The sequence below is a fragment of the Spodoptera frugiperda genome, chromosome 29, assembly GCF_023101765.2.
Source record: "Spodoptera frugiperda isolate SF20-4 chromosome 29, AGI-APGP_CSIRO_Sfru_2.0, whole genome shotgun sequence".
NCBI lineage: Eukaryota > Metazoa > Arthropoda > Insecta > Lepidoptera > Noctuidae > Spodoptera > Spodoptera frugiperda.
Genome location: NC_064240.1, coordinates 2,263,086 through 2,279,791, shown reverse-complemented (window position 1 = coordinate 2,279,791; position 16,706 = coordinate 2,263,086). Strand labels below are relative to the sequence as shown.

Genomic DNA, 16,706 nt, shown 5'->3' with positions numbered 1-16,706 from the left:
ACGGCGGCCGTATAGTAAACATGGCATAATGTATATTTGGTAAATTTTATTTTTTGCTGACATTGGCATATATAGCATATATTTATCCTTCATAATGTTTTAAGAGACCAAAACCGTTTCCAGGTTTCATTATTCTTCGTTCTATTTATTTATTCAGCCCTTTCATTGGATAGTTGTTGCAACATTAGTCTTAGCGTTCCAGCATCCTCTGAGAACAAAACGACTTGATCGGCAAAGTGTAGATGGAGATTTACGCCATTTATATTGCCTAAAGATTACCTCTAACACTGTCAAAAATAATTTAGGTAATACTATAGGATCTTCTTGACGTACACCTCTTTTAATAGGAAACTGGTTGCCCGTAGATGCAAGTTTAGCTTTTGCAGTGCTTACTGTATAAATGTTTTTAAATTATTCGTATATACATATTTTGCTTTGCACCCCTTGCTTGCGTTTGTAGAGAGTCCCATATATGTTCCAATGTATTGAACGTTTTATTAAAGTCCACAAACCCAAAGTAGTACGTTTATTATATTCTCTATATTTCTTTAACATTTGTCTCAGAATGTGTACGTGATCTATAGTTGAAAACTTACTATGGAAACCAGCTTGTTCTTTGTAGAATGATTTAAATATTGGACATTACACTGATAGGTCTGTAGTTTCCCATATAGCTATTGTCTCTTTTCTTATGCAGCAGTGTAATCAAATTCAGTATTTTTTTGAAATGTCAAAAACAATAGGCACTTTTTATATATGTTTGTACGAGATCGCGATGATTAGCCAACTTTCGGCCTCTCGAAAAGATTTGGTCATCCGTGTTAACTGGACTCTCAGCTCAAACTGGTAAATACGAAAGTAATCCCTTGACCTTTTTGCAGTTCGGGAAGGGTGGGAAGTGTAATGGTGTGTCAGTGACAAATGTGCGTAGTTTAATCTATCGACACCACACGTGGCAATGTATGTATATGTAATATTCCTAGCAATTTTCGAATTATAAAAATGTTGTCCAAAGTATTTTTTTGATAGATGTCATTTGAAGTTGTAGATGTAGGTTAAATGATATATTTTCTGTTGATTGCTTACAGAAAATGCATCGTACTTACCTACTTGCAGAGAAACTACTTGTATGCCTGGCGCGTATTTATCGTAGCACTTATCAAATCATTAAGTCAATAACGATGCTCGTTACCGTTTATCTTGGAGAAAGTTTTGCAAAGTGGCTTGCGACCAACCAGAACCAGTTCTAAGTTGTAATAACTATAAGAGTGTATCCTTCTCAAAGAGAATTTCTGAAGTTTTATGTAGATATGCAGGTACTAAGTGTGATACATATCTTACATATTTTTTATAAACATATTTAGTAGGTACCTTATGCAGACGCTAGTGGCCTAAAAGTAGAGCATATTTTCATTGTCCTAACTATCTCTAGACACTAAAATCGTCCCATATAAAGCTCCATGCTTGAAGCACGGCTATGTTGGAGTGTGATCGAACGTTCTGGCTTAAAAGTATGATTAACATCTTTTTTGAAGCACCCAATATTTTTATGATCGAACGTTCTGAGACAAACTATGATTAACATCGCCTATCCGCCTCGATGCCGACTTGCTGCATCTGTATGTACTAAATTAAGAGTTCCTCTGTGACTCGAAACTAGTAGAGATTTTCTCAGAATATTGACGTGATTAAAGCGTTGTTTTTAATGATCACTTTACTATATAACGTAAAGTATATATTATTTTATTAAAGTATAGCATATAGTGTAAAAAGCATCATTTAATCTGCATAAAATACCTTTAATGAACACATTTATTTAGATAATAAATAATGAACAGGAGGAAATAGTTTCGAAAATAACGTACCTACCTAACTAGCATTATTAATCAGTACTGGTACCTAATTATTGCGAGCTAACCATACTAGATACAGGTAAATAGCATCGCTGATCTTTTATAAGCCTTTTTAAGGTGTAAAAAAAACATTGTGCAGTACCATTTTGATTCAATCTTGTGGAGTCAGCCAGCATTTGTAACGTTAGCGCTACAAAGATTTTGTTTATATCTCATTAGAAACCTCTTTGTCTTCTAAAGTGTTGTAATTGATCACAATTAAAATGTAATCTTAACACTAATTTTATTAATCACGACATTCTGAAGTAAAGTACAAAGATTTACGTCTACGAAAAAATATTCATAACGCCTGTGCGGTGCCATGAGCACGTTTCTGTTAAAACTCTTAACAGTTTTTCAGGATAAAGCAAATAAACAAAAGGTTTTTCAGTTATTATGTTTTTATTTCAATATGACTAGTGATATAAACACGTAGGCTAAATAAATTAGAATATATACTATTAATTAATTATTTAAATGCCATAAGTTAACTTAGTTCTATATTGTTATAACTTAATTAATAGTATTAATAGTATGCAGTAATGAGCAAACGATAACATAGTAATAATTTTGAACAATATGATATTTATGATATAGGCGTTGCCTATGCATGGTAGAATTATTACTCATTACACTCATTTTTCACTAATTTGCGACATATAAAGAGATTAAGTCTTTGACTGCCACTAGAAAACTAAGGCAAATCCTCCGCTAACGTCGGTCACCTATGGCGTTTAATGTGTTAACTTAATGCTATGCTACCCCAGGCACAATTTCATATTTTCAGACAATACTTGTTGGAATTTAACCCCAAATCTCGTCTTTGGTCGTTCCAATTGCGATCTACTTGACCAACGAGGCAAGATATACCTAGATTTTCAAAGTACACTATTAATTCACACATAATTTGGTAAGTAATTCATTATTGTACATTTTGTGTGACCAAAGATATCTTATTTCGTCATCCCACTTTAGTGAAACCGACTTTAGATTAGTGACCTCTTATATTGGCAAGCACAGCAGGTGGGCAGATTCACTTTGATTTTTTCTGTTCCGTTTTTACCATCGTGGACGAGGAATTCCCACACGCTATACTTTTGTTTGCAAAATGGTTTCAGCCCCAAGGGATCCCTGAAGGATGTGAAACAGGGACTTCCAACTGATCTGTAAAATAAAAATTAAAACATTAATGTAGGCTCTGTCAGTCGGACTAAATTATAATAATGTGACTACAAAACTGCATCACAAACCGCATCGAATTTCCTAAAAACTTTCACTGCAAGGAATGTTGCGATACTAGTCTAGACCTCATTTGATCTTCTAGAATTTGATAGGTGCAAATTATGCGTAAATATTAGTACATTATTAGAAAACCGCTGAATATGTTGCTTAGCGCAAACCTCGAGAACACCTGAACTTCGCCAATATTTGTTTGTTGGGTTTGTTGTTGTTAAGTGTTAATGACGAAAATCGATGCAACAAACCATGGCACAAAAATATATGTAGGTACATAAAAATAAAAGGCTGCTCTTACACTCGAAAGATGGCGTTGCTATCGAGATAGATCGCGCTATGGTTTCGTTACATCGGTTTAGTAACTAGGGTCCGCCAATTTACATACTAGTTTAGCTACTACCATTAGCTCCAACTACTGGTGATCAATAGTTCATAATAAGAAAGGATTAATTACATTGAGAGAAGGGTCTTACGTAAGAAACAATCAACAAATAAAGTTCGCGGCGTCCGTTAGCATAGTATACAAATAATAAATACAAAGGCAGATTAAGTTTGAGAGGAACATGATTTTTTCCCTGAAGGAATTTTAAGGTTTTAAGTGTAATACTTATTTTGATATTAAGTCGAAAATCCAGTAAAAACATAGACAGATTGGGTGACTCTATGAAAGCAGAGATTGCCTTCTAGATTCGGTTAACATGGTTAATTAGGTTTGTTAAACTTTGATTAAATATAAGGTTAAGTTAATCGAAGTTGTTTAACTGAAAAAATATAGTTTCTCGTAAAGTTACTTACTTGCATGATTCAATGCGCACCATCTGTAAATAATTCTCTTCTGGAGCCTGAACCACCGTGCGCCATTCTCCTTCCAAGGACTTAACTTTGTAAAGCGGCTCGAACTGTAAATGGAAACATTTATCTGAGTCACGCATTTTGCATAGTATTAAAATTTGTTTTTGTTGGACTTAAGTCAATTTATTTTGACAGAACAGTTTCATTTTGAATTGAACTATATTTTATGTACTCTCTGGTTTTGCACGCCATTCTGATCAATCTTCAGCTTCTTGTATTGAGTATAAAACTTACGAATTAAATTATCAACGTTAGGTAAGTTTCATTTAGTTGATTTCAAGGTTAGTGTCTTTAATTTTTATTATATTTACCGTTACGACAGTGTCACAGTCATCCACTTCGTCTGGGTCTCCTTGGCGATCATCTGTCATCATATACGTTGGTTGGAATATTGGCTCCTGAAATTATTTAGACATTGTTGTATTAGCTATTATTATCTAGATCACTTTCATTGTTTCAATTCTCACTATATTGATTTCTTACTTAAAAGTACCCATTTATTCATTACGAAAGTAGTAACTAAGTAAGTTAAGTATACCTATGGGTTGTATAAACAGGGAACGGATGGTTTGACAAATTTCTTTGAAGTTTCGTATGCGTTCCAGTCTTATACTATGTACTATGCTTTTTATGTATAGCTTGTTAAGAGCATACAATTAAACACTTCTTAAGGTTCCTTTACTAAGCAAACAGAATAACACTATGTAAGTTGACTGCAAAGTATGGATTAATATCATTTGTAGTTAACAACATTGGTAGTACCGTACCTATCTAATTGTTCGTTTGTTTAAATACATTTTATTTTATAACCAATTAAACTGTGTCAAATTACTTTTGTAGTATTTAAAACTTCTAAGAAATTAGGTATCTCACCTTATATTTTCCTTTGAAAATTTTATTAAAGAGATCTTGAGGATAATCATTAGGCTTCACAGTACAAAAGTTCAAATCTTTGCATTTTTCGGGTATTACGTTTCCGTAGCGATTCTTTATGTCTTGTATTGGTCCAGGAAATACTATTGCAGAGTCGCTATCTGGAATTTAACAAAACTGAATTATAGATATACATTATAAAGCCATAGTAAAATGTTATAAAAAAGGTTAACACGAAATTGATTATCACAAAATTAACATAAGTATAGTCAATAGACTACATGACTACATTCATAATGCTTTACTCCTAACCACATTCAATTCTAAGATTTTCGGGTAAAATAATCAACGGTCTCTTAATGGTAGGAATAAATATTGCCATTTTGTTAAGATGTACAAAACGTATTGAATATAATTCTTCTGAATTATAATTACTACTAATTTAATTACGGACGGAAACATGGAAGTACCGGTAAACCTATATAAAATACAGACCTATGATTAACTAACAAATGGACTTTGACTTTTATGTGTACGTATATTTATATACACAGTTCGATGAAGTAACCACTACTTCGATAGACAGATTACACAAAAAATCCCTCCACAAAACCCACTTGTAAAACTGGTGTTGCTGATGTCCCTGGGCAACACCGATCGCGTGATTTGTCTATTCCATAAAAATAAAATTATTGTAAATTTAATTCATTAAGTTTCTTACTTTTTGTCGTCGACGCTCCATTTGTAAGCTGCAAGCTGCCCAGCGTACACTGAAATAGATAAAAAGGCAATGGTTATTAATGGTTAAAATTAATTTAATAATTAGCAAAAGACCAACTACTAAAGCTAATACTATCTACACTCTTATCAAAAGTTATATTCAATATTGTTAATTTAAGTACTTCAAACCTATTACCAAAATATCAGCCATCATACCGTAATATTTATTGAAGTTTTTTTTTTATAACGTGGACAATTAAAATGTGAATTGAAAAATATTATTTTGTTTAACCCTGAAAATATATTTAAAACGAGACAATCCTTTAATAGGTAGAGCATATGTTTAATGAAATACAATACATATATTGTTAAAATGCAAAGTTCTTCTTTAAGATCACTTCAACGTTAATGACGCAAACCGGTATTTCTTGTGACTCATATTTCAGAATGTTACCCCGCGTAGTCCATTGTCGTCATTTTACGTCACGTCGCCGTCGAGATTCTAGTCTTGAAAGAATAGTAATATATAAATTCAAATTAACATATAACTCTTGGGAATTACGCTAACGTCATGTTCTTTTGCCTTGACCGAAATATGTAAATGTGTATGTTTATGATAGTAGTAATAAAAATCGCTATTTAAAAAATGGTCGGAGTAAATTTTAGGACAGAGAACTCTAGTTTTAAAGTAACTGATAAAAACACGTTTAAATAGCCTTTAGATGAAATATCACAGTACATACATATATTACATATAATATTTACATGTGCGTGATATGAATAATACTTACATAGGTGTGGTATTATACTGTACAATGTACTAATTGTACTTGTCATGGGTACCTACTTATCAACGTTGATTAATTTATTACAGTTCATTGCCACAACCTGGATAAATAATGCTATAACAGTACCGACCAATGAGAGGAACTATGCTATTGCCATCGTGATGTCACTTCATATTCTATGCGGAAAACATATTCATAAGTAGTTTACGAATCGAAGGAGTAGTTTTAGAATTTTTATATTATCACCATATTTTGGTTAAACAACCAAAGGTTAATATTATTTTTTATGTCTTTAATTTTAATTTCAGTTCACCTATGAATTATTTCCTCTCTTTCTATAAAAAGTCAAAAGTCAAAATTATTTGTTTCAATTTAACCAGGAAAACACCTTTGAACGTCAAAGTAAATATTAAAATATTAAAAAATGTCAGTCTGTCGCTCATTCCTCTATACTAATTATTATCACATTTTCATGTAAAATCATCTCAGATTAAATTACTAGTTGCAGACTGAGATGCTACAAGTACGGAGAGAAACATGGTTGACTAGTCGTTATTATAACAGGTTGGGACTACGATCAGACCCTAGTTGCCTTTACTTACACAAAAACTATGTACGTGAGAAAACCAGTCAGAAAACTTATCTAATTATAGAGTATCTACCTAGTACGAACTTGTGTAGTTGCGCTTGAATAAGAATCACGCTTAGGAACACTTAAGATCAACGTCATTAACCTGGGACAAGGTCTTGATCATAAAAGTGATCAAATTCAGGTGCATACACTTCTATATTTTGATAACTTTCACACAGAGAATTTATTCAACTAAGCTGTAAGTACGGATAAGTAAGGCATTTTCTTGAGTCTGTCTACCTATTTATTTGTTCATGCATTCTTCCGCGATTTAGTTTAAAATCTTTTGTTACTAGAAGGTTCTAATATGGCATGAGAAGGTTCGGATTTGAACCAAACCAGAACCACCAAAAAAGTGGTAAAAATTAAATGTTGAAATAAGTGAGCTATAACCCTGAATATCAATACACGGTCAATAAATGGTGTTAGACAAAGAATTACGCTTAGGATCCCTTCGTCCGCGAATTTTACTTGCGTTTTTTAATACAATTTATTAATTGATTTAAAGCATTCGTTTAAGTAGAGGTCAAAGCTTCATTTTAATCAACTACAGTTGTCGCAATTTATTTTACGATTTCTTTATTGTTGCAATTTATTAGGTTCGAAATACAGAATTTTGTGAATACATAAAGTTTTAATTTAGTAATTATGTAACTGCAGATAATGAAATTTATATTTCTGTATACTAAAACTGTGCAACTGTTCTTAGATTATAATTATTTAAAATACAAACTTGGTTTGTTCCTTCTTCTGTTTGTCATATTTTTTAAGGCCATATTTAGAATCTAAATAAAAACATACATTCATAATGAAATGTCTAATTAATTTAATAAAGTACATCAATTTCACCAGTTCATATATATAATATGATAAAAAGTGGTTATTCAATATATTTTACTTTTATAGAACTTTTTATTTTTAATTTATTATTTTTGATAAACAAAACCAATTAAAGTTGAATAAAATTAAATCAATACTTAGGTATTGTAACCTTGATCTTGACACAAAGAAACTTCTAAACCGACTAAGGACTAAGTTTAGTATATAACACAATATGTAAATACATACAACATCTCTAACCAAAAACATTTATTTTCAAAGCATAAAGATCACCAATATTATTAGTTATATTATGTTATAAAATACTTACAAAAACAAGGTAAATGCCGAAGAACATATTTCACGATTACAATTCAATATGTCAGATATACAAGACACGCGCGCTCTGGTCCCTCTCTCGGCAGTTACTGACTTAGGTGTACGGTAAACTTATTATTTGTATTTATATTTTTTACACGAAGCATCACATAAACTGTTGGGTACATGGGTTTGACGTAATGGTCTAGCATAGCAACCCTACTGCAAGCTACTGCTATTTGTGTGTTTTACGTTTTTTCTTACTTTTATACATTTTCATACGTAAAATATATTATATATACAATATATAGCAAGTTGTCGTTTGGTGCGGTCTATGGAGTACCCTTTTCCAGCTGTGGATATCTTGAAGAATGCAATGGATGATAATACTATAGGTAATGCTCGTCTCCCGACACCCGGGTTATGTCACTTTTCACAAATTACATAGCAATTTAACCGAAAAGCAGTTTTATTAATTGTCTTTAATAGGTAAACATTGCTAAACCATACTTTATGTTAATTAATAAAACAATAAATATTGTAAGTGGACGGTTAATTGAGTATACTTCGGAGACTAATGCCTAACCTTTAAATTCGAATATCTGATAATATGAGAATTCTAATTGGTACACTTATTTAGAACCGATGAAAACACGGGAAATTGGTTAATATTGATGTCACGGAATTTGGGCTGCTTTATCATCGCAGGTAGTTCGTCGGTAGTTTTAACACTCATTATCGCAGTTATCCTCTCTAAAGGCGAGCTAGAATAGCTTTTTAAAGGTAGGGTAATACTGTAAAATCAGTTGTGCGAAGATTCGTTTCCGTAATTTTTACTACAACATATTGAATTTTCTAAACGGGACTATATTCGATGAAAAAATCTTCTAGATAATCTAAGTAGGAATAAAGAAGACAAACTAAGGATTCTGCCAAATAGAAGGTACCCGTTACCTTTGCTTAAGTACATATTTATCTTTATCTGTTTCATAGAAGTTAGTTGCGTAGTAGGGAAAATGTGCCAGCAATTTCTGAATGGTAAAGACTGTGAAACTATGTCAGACAGAACAATTTTTTGCTAGTCATGTACGTAATGACACATAGGGTAATAATATTAACGTTTCTAACATACAGTAGGTACCAAGGTAAATGCACCTATTTACTACAATAAATTCCTGAAGTGAGTAATTTTCATTCCTTGGTTATATTTTTAGAGGGAAGATCCGCGTTACACTGTGACGTTGTTATTTTACTAAGAATGGAATAGTATATATCAGGGGAAATCCCCTGCCGTTATAATGCTGTTAATTAGCAAATAGCTTCACTAGAGGACTGACCGACAGACAGACGTTATTAATATTATTATATTTGCTTTGACGTTCAAAAGTGCCTTCCTGGTCTATTTGAAATAAATGATTTTGACTTTGACTTTGACTTTGAATACTATTGCCTGAACTAACTAAAACTAATGGAAAAACTTGGTAGTTTGCAGACAAAATGGAACATCTTTATCATCTTTTTATCGTTTGTTTTTCATTTTGTTAGGAACACTTACACATAAGGTATTCTTTAATAATTACCAATTTTTTTTCAAAAGTTAGTATAAGTTAAGCTAGTAATAGTAGAAAAATATATAAAACTATGCCAGGACTTTTTTGACAATTTTTTTTATTTATGTTCATAGGAACAAAATACTTCGCTAATCTTATTTACGTGTATTAAATTGACGTAAAACCGTTTATGTTTGGAGAACAAACGTCACAACTACAGAAAAGAAATAATATTTTCTCTTTTCTGTGGTCGTAGTCATAAAACAAAAAGGATAACTTAGACCAGAAAATAATGTCTTTCCTCATCCCATATACGCAGAATATAACAATGTTTAAGAATGAGGAAAGCACGTGACATTATAATTTTTCTGACTCATTTTTGTAGACAAATTGTTGCTCTATTTTTCCACAATCACTCAGACAAAACAATTATCTGTATTGATATCAATATTTACTAGATACTATAAACTACTTTAGATACTATAGACACCATACATCATTAAACATATTAAATTCATCTTAAAACCTGCATTTTGCCAAGTATGTACAATCACAAGTAGAAGATTTACTATTGGCCCTCATTATTTTATCATCATCATCATCATCAGCCGAGAGACGTCCACTGCTGAACAAAGGCCTCCCCCTTGGTCCTCCACGTAGAACGACAAGTCGCCACCTGCATCCACTGGCTCCCCGCCACTCTGACGATGTCGTCGGTCCACCTAGTGGGAGGTCTGCCCACGCTGCGTCTTCCGGTCCGCGGTCGCCACTCAGTCACCTTCCTGGCCCAGCGGCCATCAGTCTTCCGAGCGACGTGGCCTGCCCATTGCCACTTCAGCCTGCATATTTTGAGAGCTATGTCTGTAACTCTTGTTCTTTGGCGAATTTCCATATTTCGGATTTTGTCGCGCATTATTTTATGCTGCTTTCGAAAATTCAGTTGCTAAGTCGATATTGCTTGAAAATATACCTCGGTACATAGTAAGCAGCTGATTAATAATTATATTCATAGATGGCGTTTTTTTTTATAAAAAAGTCATAAATATCAACCTCTTTTTTCATATTATTTAATACCCATGTAGTATTTAATTTATAGTGTACAAGGCCACTGACTATTCCAAGGTACTTAGATACCTTATTCTTCAATCGTGTTATCAATTGAATTTAAAAATTACATCATGGCTGAGAAACGTGCCTTGACTTACCTACTATAATACTTAGAAGCAGGCTTATCTTAAAATAGTACGTATATTTTAATTCAGAACAGGAATCCACTTCTACTGTGATAGAATAAACTTATGAGAGGATAAAAAAGAAGTTTTAGTATTTCGTTAAAGGTTTTGCAAGTTGAACTTAAACTTCACATTACCTACCATTTATTAAATTTAACAAATTATATATGTACATGAAAACTTAGAAAAGTCAATGTGTTTTGACAGATTGTAAATACTTTAGTTCCAAGATCATGATATTTCTAAATAAACTAGAAAATGACTTCTATCAAGGAATATGGATTTAGTTTTCTTTATTTATTTTTAGGGACATTTACACTTTTACTTAATCTAACTAAAACAATATGGAATTTGGATTTATTCATCACTGTGCTGCGAATTTCCTAGCGGAACCGGTGGTTTTCATTCAGTAAGAGTGATTGAAAGATTCAACAACTTTAACAAAGACTGCAAAAAATAACTCAGCACTACCCCATGGAAAAACAATATTAACAGAGTAAAACCTCGATTTAGATAAATAAATGAGTAATATTATTGCATCTACCATGTCCTGTGTCTGTACCACCCTAAGGTAGACTAGCAGAGAATGTCTAAGACATTAAGTCCGTCTTTGTGCTATAATTATGTATAAAAAGTATTAAATTTGTAAATAATAATATTGCTATTCGGATTTAGTAGGGGGCGCTATAATGACTACTAGTGGTCGCCTAGTGGTCGAAATTCACAGACCATATACGATTTAATTTCCAATACCACTTAACATACGTTCAAGGATAATTTTTATTTTTAATTTATTAATTTTCGCATCATGAACAGGAAAACTCTATTCATATGAGACCTGAGAATATCATCGCAATGTCTGTCGATTTTGACGTTTTGTCAAATACGATCAGATACTATGCATGGTAGTGTGTGTAATTTTTTATTTATTGATTTAATGTACTTTATAAGCATTATTTTTGAAAAATATTAGCGTTCTGCACTTCTCCTACACATAAACTATAAGTGTACCAAATTTTATGCTCCTACGTCTGTAAAAAGGGGTCCAAAGTTTTTGCATCACGTATTAATATATAGATAACCTAAATTCCCTAATTATTATTTTACATTATTACAAAATATATTATAATTTTTCCATAAAGTATTATTGAATCTTGATAGGAAATACTTCAATCGCTATTATGTATAAATTATAACTAGCATCTGCTTACAACCTTGTATGCGTAGAAAAGAGACTAGGTTATATTTTACTAAGTCTGAACTGGGCTTGCCCAACCTTCCATTTTCATGAACAGACTAGGTCGATGGTACCATAATATTGTATATACTCAATAGCCAAGTTTCATAATGATCCAAAATGTAGATATTTTTGTGCAAAGTGTCATGGTGTTTTTTTGTGGTACAGGTAGTTATGACTCAAACTAGAGAAATAATCTATATTTCTTTGCGAAAACTGTCCCTAAAATAACACAATTATGGTACACTTGATGTTTATTTACGAGTTCAAATGAACTCGTAAATAAACTTATGTTGTAATATCACTATGAAAAACGCTGCAAGATATAACAATACCAGATTCTAAATCAATTACGAGTAAAAAATTAACGAGGTGTAATTTTTCAGTACACAAAATTTCCTGCAATTTTATTTATGTAGCTGAATTACCATTTTTTTTTTGGGAAATCAATAGTTATATATAGAGCGAACAACAAACTTTGTGGTATTTTTATTAACCATCACGACCCAGAAGTAAATTCATCATAGTAACTGCTTTTGGCGCCTTAAATTTATATCGAAGCAACAGTTACAAAGTGGAGAAACGTATTGCAATTGTTTAAGGCAACATTCATGAGATAAGATATAAAAAAAATATATCCTTATAAATGTGTTCAATGTGGAAATAATCTATATATTAATACGTGATGCAAAAACTTTGGACCTCTTTTTACGAAAATTGCGCGAACGTAGGAGCATAAAATTTGGTACACTTATAGTATGTGTGTAGGAGAAGTGCAGAACGCTAATATTTTTCAAAAATAATGCTTATAAAGTACATTTAATCAATAAATAAAACATTACACACACTACCATGCATAGTATCGTATTTGAAACAACGTCAAAATTGACAGACATTGCGATGATATTCTCACGTCTCATATGAAAAGAGGTTTCTCATTGAAGGAGGTTTGGTTATTCATGATGCGCCGGAATATATTAATTTGAATTTTACAAAACGAATAGCAATTCGTTAAATAAAAATTATCCTTGAACGTAGTTAAGTGGTATTGTAAATTAAATCGTATATGGTCGAATTTCGACCACTAGGCGACCACTAGTCTTTATTATATGCACTCGGTTCCAACACCATACTACTGTACTAGTAGATACTATTGAAAATACTATTTATTCAAATAGTTTTCCTATACTTTTAAGGTCATTTTCTGTTTAAATACGGTAACATAACCCGTAATAAAAACAAAATGTAATATCTTATTTTTAAAAAATCAGAAAGTAATGTTGTAAATTGATTTATTTCTAAATGCACACCAGTTTTATTTTACATATCTAATGATTGAAGCAACAATTGTATTTTATATAATCTAAATACAAGTTTTAAGGCAAAAAATCATTAAAATGCAAAGCCACTTTACAAAATCAGTCTATAGTTACATATATGTATATATATATATATTTATAAATCAATTTATTACAGTGATTTAAGGTCATAACGACATTTGCAACATACTGGGATGTTAGCTCTAACGATCTCTATCTTATCCTCTTCTTGACTTAACACCACAACGTTGAATTTTGACTTGACGTTTACACATTCGACATCAAACCTGTTAAAAATTCTTGACGCCATGAAGTGTCGGGTGTCGTTTGTAAGTTTCCCTTCATTCCTGCAATACGAAAACGGAAAATTTGAGTGAATGAATAAGATATTACGTACATATTGTCTTCATATGTTAGTGTCTATTTACTGATTATTTATTTACCTATATATTTGAAAATATCCAATAGTCTTAGTAATGTACCTACAAATTACTAAGACCATTTAATAAATTCATGTCTAGGTTAGGTTTAAGATATTTATATAAATAATTGATATTTTTCAATCAAAGTATATTTCTTTAGTTATTACTTCTTTTAAATAGTATTTCGACTATACCGTTTTAGTGAGTGCAATAGATTTTTGTCATCATTTATGGAATGGTTCTAGATGCCAGAAACCAAATATTTAATTATACTTAATCGATCTGGTAACTGGTCCCGCAGTAGCTAGATTCCTCAATTCAGTTACGTATATTTAAGTAGAGCTCTCGTTGGTATCTATTTTTAAGGTCTGAATATCTACTGTTTCGTCGGTGCAGTGGATACAATCGAATAGTTACGGAATATGGGACTAAAGTAATAGTTGTATTTAAGATAATGAAGCGTAAATACTTACTGGCACCACCTGACGTTGAAATTCTGTGAAAACCTGTCAGGGATCTGCACTACTACCCTGACTGCGCCGTTTTCATCTACAACGTAGTAGATGGGACCATCCTGAGAACAAATAACAATTTTGCAAATAAAGATTTACATACAAAAATATCAATGTATGTTACGTATGCACATATTATGTCATCTGTAAATGAATCTGGCTTCTGATTTTAGTGTTCGTATTCTTAACAGTTGTATATGTTTACAAATATTTAAAAAAAGTTTACTTAATAAATACTTTAATTATGAAGCCGATAGCCTATACTCACTTTTGAGTCTGCTGGACAATCAGGTTCGTCGACATCACTTCCTTGGCGCGAACCGATAATGCTCTGGGTTGCGAAGCTTAAATTCTGCAAAGAACATAAACATGTAAGGTACAAAAAATAAATATTACTTCAAAAAGTACAATATTTAAGCCTTGAAATAAAACTAATTAAAAATAATATTATGTACACAATAATGTATAGGTAGTCTATGTTCTAAATAGTTAAGCTTGTTACACCTACACACTTTTAATTACGATGTTTTTTGTATAAGTACAATATAGTTTTATTGAATTCTTACCAATTTTTGAATTGCTTCATCAGGATAGTGATCACCCTTCTCAAAACAATATGCTTTTCCTGCACAGGCATCCGGCATTTGATCTAAATTGAAACATAATTAACAAATATGATTTTTGATAACAATAACATTATATTAACTAAAGGTGATTTATGAAATTGTCACTATTCAGGTGAAGTAAAATATATTTCGTAATATAAATATCCTAGCCCTTTATCGACGTACGTAAAAGATAACCTAACAACATAATTATGTTACTTACATTTAAACGTATTGCTGGTTGACACTGTATTTGAGCTTACGTGAATTGCTATTACAACCTGAAACAAAATGTTAAACTGAGTTGTTTGACATAAAATGGAACAAGACTTTATAGTCTGCTTATGCAAACAAATTGTTGTTTGACGTCATAACACAATATACATGCTTTTCGGTTTTTCTAGACGACATTTTTTTGTACACAATAAAAATACGATACCCGATTTACGATAATTTTAAAGGTTTGTATAACAAATATTATGCCTATTTATGTTTTGTTTTTTATGACTACTGAGTTATTTATTGTATTTTTGATACAAGTAGTTATGTCAGACTCACCAGAAGTACTGAAGCAAGAGAACAAGGGAGTTTCGCCATTTTATAATGTTTTTATAAATAATAACTTGGATTTTAAACGTGTAAAACGATTTTCAAGAAGAAAAAAATTGTTTGTTAACCAACGGTGTTCAACAATTGAAACTCTATGTGTCAGTGATATATTTCGCAATGACTCGCTTTATTTATATAGTAGGCGGGAGGATTGTAAGGAAAATGTTCAATAAATCCATAAAATAATAAATTATACTGTTTTCCGCGTGACATAATTATTATATTTACAAATCATACTTAAACAACGAATGATGATAGAAATTCCAATGAAGAATGTTTTATTGTGCAACTATGATTCGTAGCAATTGGCGTTCCATTGTCTCTGCCTACCTCCATGGGAGACAGGGGTGAGGTTTATATTTTGTCTCTACTTTGACATCGCTGACTAATACGACAACCTGTATATATTTTAAACAACTATAAGGCATCGTTCATACCATGTCGTGTGGCCTAGACGTTTAAGACGACCGCTTCTCATGCATGAGGGCGTGGGATCGTAACCTACCAATGACAAGTTTAGTACCTATAAATGTGATGTTTTCCAGGTTATATGTTCTTTCTAAGATTATTTAGACATTACTGATTAACGGTGAAGGAAAACATCGTGAGGAAACCTGATCTTATAATTTCTGATTATTAGTTTGAAATCACCAACCGTGCAAGAAGAGCTCGTTGGTCAGCAGTAGGCTAGCACTATAAGTGCTAGTCTACTGCTGACGATGTGATCGTTTATACTAAAAGTATTGTCGGCCACTGAATGTAAACTGCCGCTGACGTAGTTTATTGCTTTTCTGCATATATTGCTCTCGGCGGCCGATTAATTATTGTAATACGTGTCTATGTACGGCGGATGCGGATTGACTACGTTGCCGATTGTAACAGCATACAAGATTGCTGTTACAATCGGCAACGTAACGTACAAGTTAACACATGTAGCGCATTGTACTCTTGTTAAGAACGCGTACCTACTGCAGAATGCGTCTATGTTCACGTGGCGGACAATACATTTGGTGTGGACGATGCCTAATACTGTTAGATTCACCTTTTCCTCTTACGGCTTGCCCGTTATTCCAATTATTATGAGGTTTTAT

At 32.1% G+C, this 16,706-nt stretch overlaps 2 protein-coding genes across 2 annotated transcripts; both read right to left on the bottom strand.

Annotated features, from left to right (window-relative positions):
- Positions 1-2,618: 2,618 nt before the first annotated feature.
- On the bottom strand, positions 2,619-8,287 carry LOC118268513 (protein spaetzle). The gene is made up of 6 exons (XM_035583042.2): positions 8,143-8,287; positions 5,575-5,623; positions 4,854-5,014; positions 4,292-4,378; positions 3,924-4,027; positions 2,619-3,056 (listed from the first exon to the last, which is right to left on the bottom strand). Exons 1-6 carry the CDS (start codon positions 8,167-8,169, stop codon positions 2,879-2,881), a joined length of 606 nt encoding a protein of 201 aa, XP_035438935.1. The 5' UTR covers positions 8,170-8,287; the 3' UTR covers positions 2,619-2,878.
- A 5,136-nt stretch (positions 8,288-13,423) lies between these two features.
- On the bottom strand, positions 13,424-15,733 carry LOC118268256 (uncharacterized). Its single transcript, XM_035582669.2, has 6 exons — positions 15,565-15,733; positions 15,230-15,287; positions 14,968-15,050; positions 14,670-14,753; positions 14,363-14,463; positions 13,424-13,814 (listed from the first exon to the last, which is right to left on the bottom strand). Exons 1-6 carry the CDS (start codon positions 15,601-15,603, stop codon positions 13,619-13,621), a joined length of 561 nt encoding a protein of 186 aa, XP_035438562.1. The 5' UTR covers positions 15,604-15,733; the 3' UTR covers positions 13,424-13,618.
- Between the last annotated feature and the right edge of the window lie 973 nt (positions 15,734-16,706).

Excerpts from the sequence above, each read along its gene's own strand:
- LOC118268513 (XM_035583042.2), bottom strand. The coding sequence starts at position 8,169 with ATGTTCTTCGGCATTTACCTTGTTTTT. Across the intron at positions 5,624-8,142 it reads TCGGCATTTACCTTGTTTTT|TGTACGCTGGGCAGCTTGCA; the intron begins GTAAGTATTTTA and ends TATCTATTTCAG. Across the intron at positions 5,015-5,574 it reads TGGAGCGTCGACGACAAAAA|ATAGCGACTCTGCAATAGTA; the intron begins GTAAGAAACTTA and ends GTTAAATTCCAG.
- LOC118268256 (XM_035582669.2), bottom strand. The coding sequence starts at position 15,603 with ATGGCGAAACTCCCTTGTTCTCTTGCTTCAGTACTTCTG. Across the intron at positions 15,288-15,564 it reads CTCTTGCTTCAGTACTTCTG|GTTGTAATAGCAATTCACGT; the intron begins GTGAGTCTGACA and ends ATTTTGTTTCAG. Across the intron at positions 15,051-15,229 it reads AACCAGCAATACGTTTAAAT|ATCAAATGCCGGATGCCTGT; the intron begins GTAAGTAACATA and ends GTTTCAATTTAG.